The sequence below is a fragment of the Cydia strobilella genome, chromosome 7 (genome assembly GCF_947568885.1).
Source record: "Cydia strobilella chromosome 7, ilCydStro3.1, whole genome shotgun sequence".
NCBI lineage: Eukaryota > Metazoa > Arthropoda > Insecta > Lepidoptera > Tortricidae > Cydia > Cydia strobilella.
Genome location: NC_086047.1, coordinates 18,887,439 through 18,893,438, shown reverse-complemented (window position 1 = coordinate 18,893,438; position 6,000 = coordinate 18,887,439). Strand labels below are relative to the sequence as shown.

General features: G+C 38.9%; 1 protein-coding gene across 2 annotated transcripts; it reads right to left on the bottom strand.

Moving 5' to 3' along the window:
• Nucleotides 1–4,681, bottom strand: LOC134742626 (probable RNA-binding protein 46). 2 transcript variants are annotated; one of them, XM_063675801.1, is made up of 4 exons: nucleotides 3,810–4,681; nucleotides 2,929–3,422; nucleotides 2,456–2,663; nucleotides 1–738 (listed from the first exon to the last, which is right to left on the bottom strand). In XM_063675801.1, exons 1-4 carry the CDS (start codon nucleotides 4,464–4,466, stop codon nucleotides 562–564), a joined length of 1,536 nt encoding a protein of 511 aa, XP_063531871.1. In that variant the 5' UTR covers nucleotides 4,467–4,681; the 3' UTR covers nucleotides 1–561. The 2 variants fall into 2 exon arrangements, with proteins under 2 accessions (XP_063531871.1, XP_063531872.1); XM_063675802.1 differs by having other exon boundaries at nucleotides 2,929–3,101.
• Between the last annotated feature and the right edge of the window lie 1,319 nt (nucleotides 4,682–6,000).

Sequence of the window (6,000 nt, the reverse complement as noted above, 5' to 3'; positions counted from 1 at the left end):
TGCGTGTGCTATCACAATGGTTGCAGGCTAACTAGAAAACTTAGGAGTTATCATCCAAAGCAGCCATTTTAAATAGTTGAAAAAGCAGAATACAAAATAGCCACATTTTGTTTCTACTTTAACATTTAAAATGCTGTTAAAAAAAATACAATCGAAAAGCACCATGGTTAGAAAACTTAGGAAAGTTATCAAAACAACCATTTTAAATAGTTGAATGTTTAAAGCAAAATACAAAATAGCCACATTTTGTTTCTACTTCATCCATTTATAAAAAAAAAACAATCGAAAAGCTGCAATTATGCGTCTAAACAGTCAGAAAAAAAAAAACAATTGAGATCTCTCAAAAAGTAATCAACTGTCAAGTCAAAACAATTATCTCGTCTTACTAACTAAAATAAACTAAGTCAAACATTCAACAACGCGTTCATATTTCATACGTGTATTAAGTAAAATTAAATCTTATTAGCTCAGAATAAGATCGCAATTTCTTCATACACATTGAAAATTTAACTTTAAACAAAACTAAACCTTAACAAGAATACATTAAGGTACAAGAAACAGCTACAGCCTCATGTTATCAAACACGTGGCATAAACTAGGGACGGCAGCGGTCATGGGTGGTGGTCGAGCGTAGAGTGGGTATTCATAAGGCATATTGTACGTTGGTACATGCTGTACTAGTGGTGGGTACACTGGTACGGGGGTAGCAGTGGACCGGTCTACGTTTGCGCGCAAAGCCTGAAAAAAAGGTTAATATTATGCATCTGAATTGCGATAAATCAGGAGTGGATGTTTAGGAGAACCTTCAATTAGCAGAGATTCTAATATAAATGTAGAAGGGCACTTGTTTATTTAGCCTTGTAAGGCCCACCATACAAAGTTTCCCTATTTTTAATTTGAACCTTGTTGTATAGAAGATTAGGGAGACTTTCGTTTGTTTTAGAAAACAATGAAACAAAAGAAATGCTACTTAATTCAGTAAGTGTAAGGTTCAAATTAGATTGCAACAGTGTACATTGTAATGCACATTGGGCCTTACGAGGTTAAATTTCAGAGTCCCCGGCAAGCTCGGCCGAATTGCACCTTTTCATACAAACATAGTTCCCGCTCTCATTTTAAAACTACGTGTTGGATTGTAATGAAACTTTCCACGGTCTAATTAGTTTATTTTATATAGCTCTAGTTTATAAAACAAACGAAATAGAACAAAAACAAGTTTTGTATGAAAAACTTAAATTTGCTGTATTTTTTTAACTGGTATCCGAGTTTCAGAGCAATCTAGCTAGTCGTTTTAAAATGAGAGCAGAACTAAGTTTGTATGGAGAACAGAGCTGTCCGGGGACCCTTAAGGGTAAGTAATTTAAATGAATAGAAACTTATTGCAAACCATGATGTATGAAAAACGAATAACATAATATACATTTTCAAAATGAAAAGAAAATCTAACCATAACAGAGGTACCCCATAATGTATGGAGCCGTACAGCGCCATCTACGTTAGCTGTCAAATATGAAGCACAATTTTTTGATTTCATCTAAGCTAATAGTCCTAGCTAGAGTTAAACCAAGATAAGTCTGCAACGATTTTGATAGCATACGCAGTGCAAGTGTTATTTACAAGTCATAATTTTATAGAAGTTTGACGTTTAAAATAACACTTTCACTGCGTGTGTTATCAAAATCGTTTCAGACTTTAGAGTACTCATTCAGTTTGTGATGAAACTTAAACCATTCAATTGGAATAGAGTTTCAATAGTTTTGCTCCATTTGATTTTGAGACAAAAATCAACTCTATTTCATACACTATAGCAATAAATTTCAGTAGCAAATTTTCAATTTTTTATATGTGGCTATTTGTTTGTCAGGACGATACAGTGGATTGAATATTTTGCTAGAAAAGACAAGTAATAAAAAAAAACTGGCGTAAGTAATACAAATAGTTTTTTACGATACAAGTGCGGAAAAGAGGAAATTCGAAACGAGTGGCGATAAATTAAAACACGACCGCAGGGAGTGTTTTAAATCGACACGAGTTGCGAATTACCTATTCGCACGTGTATCGTACAACGTTTTACAGTACATATGGCCCTTTAAACTTTCGACATATGCACGAAAAGTTCTCTTTTACGCACTAGTGCGAGAAAGTAGCACCATATGTACTGTAAGGTAATAGAAAGGATAAGCAATAAAAATAAGTAATAGAAAGGATAAGCAATAAAAATAAGTAATACAAAGTGCGAGTCAGACTCGCGCACCGAGGGTTCCGTACTTTTTATTATTTGTTGTTATAGCGGCAACAGAAATACATCATCTGTGAAAATTTCAACTGTCTAGCTAACACGGTTCATGAGATACAGCCTGGTGACAGACAGACAGACAGCAGTTTTAGTAATAGGGTCCAGTTTTCACCCTTTGGGTACGGAACCCTAAAAAACAAAATAAAATAAAAAAATTACCTTAATACATTGTAGCGCAATTTCTGCAGCCTCCACCCTAGCCTGTACTGCGGTGAAGCAAGCTCTTGTCACGAATGGTCCCACAGGAGTAGGCATAGACAGCAGCGGCAGGCCCACTTGTGGGAGATCGATATGGCATACCCACATCACTGTTCCGGTCGGGTCTAGGAACTGCTGATATGTGTAGTTTGGTGTGGCCCAGGAATATCTGCAGGTGTGAAATAAGTATTAGTTTGTTGCTCAATCACTCAAGGATAGCTGAACAGATTTGGATGAAGTTTTTTTTGGCACAGTAGGAAAGACAGGAAAATTGTTATCACATAAAAAGTTACAACCACTAACCTCTGGGCTTACATAAAGAAACTAAGAAAATACTAATCAATACAGGGAAAGTATTTTTCTAAAACAATATTAAAGCAATCTGGAATCTAATTGTATAGGTATACGATCCAATGTCCAAAAGTTGTACTTACCTTTTACACATAGCGTCAAGCTTAGCTGGAGCCAACATGTAGTTATCCTTCAACGCCACGCTCCTGTAGCTCGAAGCCCCGTCTTCCGGAGACCCACAAACAGAGTCCGCAGCGCATCCGGAGCTGATGCCTTCGTCTTCCTTTCCGTTCTCATATTCCCTCTTGTCAAAGTGCTGTTTATAAAGCAACAAAGTCTGTGTCAAGTCCATATTATGATTAAACTTCGCATTGCCTTTATTGGATTTCTGAATTCTATACAACTCTCTGTCTACGGGCTTAGCCCATTTAATTTCAATCGTACTGCCTTCAACCTCGGCCCTTTGTAACTTCGCCATCGCAAGTTCGGCTTGTTCCCTTTCAAAGAAATGTATGAAAGCGTAATCATACATTTTCTTAACGCGCTCAACCTTAGCATTGATGGTGGTTTCAAACAGATTTTGTATTGTATCAGGAGTTGTACTGATTAGAAAGTTACGTACATATAGTACTTTCACCTGGAACGCAAAGCGGCATGTAAGAAATGGCAGAGCAGCATAGCATTGACTATGCAATTGTTAATTAAAGTTTCTTAACTATAGGTCTATCACAAGAACTTTTAAAGACAAAGTTACTTTATTTAGAAAACTACCGCGCAAACCAACTCACGAAACATCTAAGCTACTGTCGCGGTCAGATATATTCATCGTAGCGCTAAAGGTGCTAAAATATCTGAACACGCCTCTATTAACAAGGCGTTAAGCTTAAGACTGCTCGTTCAGATATTTTTGAGCACCTCGGCCGCTCCGACTAATGGCGACTGTACAAGTAATTACGTCAGCAAATTTCAAAATGTAACGATTGCATAGCCTAGAAAAAACCGCAAACGCAAGAAAAAAAATTACCTTCTTCATCAGCTCGTCATCAATGTCAGGTTCAGGCTCGGCCCAGTCGAGCATCACGTCTTGGTCCCACAGTTTGACGCAGCCCGGCACGAGGGCCCGTCGAGCCATGGCTGCCGCGCGATGGGAAGAGAATTCCACGAACGCGAACCCTCTGTTCTTCTTTCTGTCGAAGCAATTCTTGTATAAAATTACGTCTACAATCCCGGTGACTTTTTTAGAGAGTTCCTCGTTAACTTCTTCCTTAGTTTTCGTTTGAGGGATACCACCCAAGAATAATCTGCAGTTGTCCACGGATTTGACGACACCGATATACCGGCTTGGTCTGATCTCATATCCGTTAAGCTCTCTGATGGCGGCTGCGGCATCTTCTCGCCTCGTGTACGTCACGAAGGCATACCCTCGATTGGAGCCGCTGAAATCCATCATGAGCCTCATTTCGTAGATCTTCCCAAGCCTCGAGAAGATCGGAACCAGCTCATCTTCGAAGATCTGGCGTGGTAGTTTACCGACGAAAACTTCGCAGCCCTTCGGCGGCGGCGGGCCCCTCCAGCCCGGCGGTGGACCGAATTTCCTCTGCCCATTTTCCTGTACTATATCATAACCCGTCTTCTCACGCAATTCCAATAGTTTATACGTAATTAGTTTGTCCTGGTCCATAGTTAATATTTTTTGAAAAGTCGTGCGCGTTGTAATCGACTGCGCGGCGCGCGGAGAAAAGGCGGCGCGACAAAGTGTCGGCTCCCTTTATAGTTTGCCAAAAACAGGCCGCCCGGGTGTGACGTCACAGGCGGTTTGGCGGTTAAATGGAACATTTAAAGTATTCTTTAATATTATTCTTTAATATTTGGCTGTATAAACAAAAGATAAATTATAATAAATCGTTTATAATAAGAATATATGATTTTAAAACTACATTTCTTAAGTATCTTGAAGTAAACGTGTAAATAAAGTAAGATTTTGAAACAAAATGCAACGTTAATTATCGTCATAACTTGAATTACTTTTAAATTTGAATTCGACGTTTTAGTATATGAATTTCTGATAGATTTTGTAATTAAATTACTAATTTCAGTGTTTGATAACTTTGTACCGCCAAAAATACGAAACTCTAATTTAAATTGAATAAAAACAAAAGTTTTGCGAGAACGTAGGAATAAATAATGTGTTCTATATTTTTAATAAATTTAATATTATATTAACATTTCTAAGTTGTTTTCTGCGATTTTTACCGCAGGTGAAAAAAAAAAGTTGGTGTCAAAAGAGCGATATCTAATTTCATTTCATTTCCTTTGTCTTAAAACATCACATATGTTAACTATGTGACGAAAATGGGTTTTTATTACGTTTTTACATTATAATTTTCAAATGCTTGTTATTAAAAAAATTCAATAAGAGCTTGTTTTATTTCATTACGTTTATATGGAGAGTTGATGCGACATGGTTGCATGATTTGGTGACACCAGCGTTCACTAGATGGCGCTGTAATAAAACAATGATATAGCGTGTGACAGAGACGGGATGCCTAAGCGTGCGTTAGTACGAGATAGCACGCCTAGTGGGCATCTTCCCAATAGAGCTAATCTAAGTAGACCCCGGCTCGCGTATTAACAGACTAAGCCGCGGGTCAATTTATAGTAGTCGCGTGCGCGGCCATGTTTGAGCATCGCGCGGAAGGCAACAGCGCTGCGCGCGAGTTTAGTTTTGGTAGCCGGTACCTTTGTGTATAGACGTGTGCGCGTATCCGACCCTACGACCGATCACGAGTATCATAGCATTGAATTGTAATAGTTTTAGTAATTTTAACGTATAGTGGACTGTATTGTATCATAAACCGTGTTCTTTAAGTATAATAAACTGTTTAACTTCAGTGCCGGTTATTATTATACCTACACCCGCTATATTCTGGCCGCCCAACGTTTTTGGGTCTGGAACGTTCGATCGCGCGTTCACCAAGAGTACCTACCGGCCGTGACTTGTCTAGAAAATGCCTCCAAAAAGTCGGCGTCGTGGTGGTAGACTCTCGTTGGGTTCACACGGGAGCACCGAGTCAGTCAACGAGAACATCACAATGAACCAGGAAGCCCTTACGACGATGTTGATCACCTTGCAACAATCTCAGAACGAGTTTTGTCAGCAACTGCTTCGCGAGGTGAGGTCTTCAACTCCGTCACAGGCCGACGCCACGGCTGCT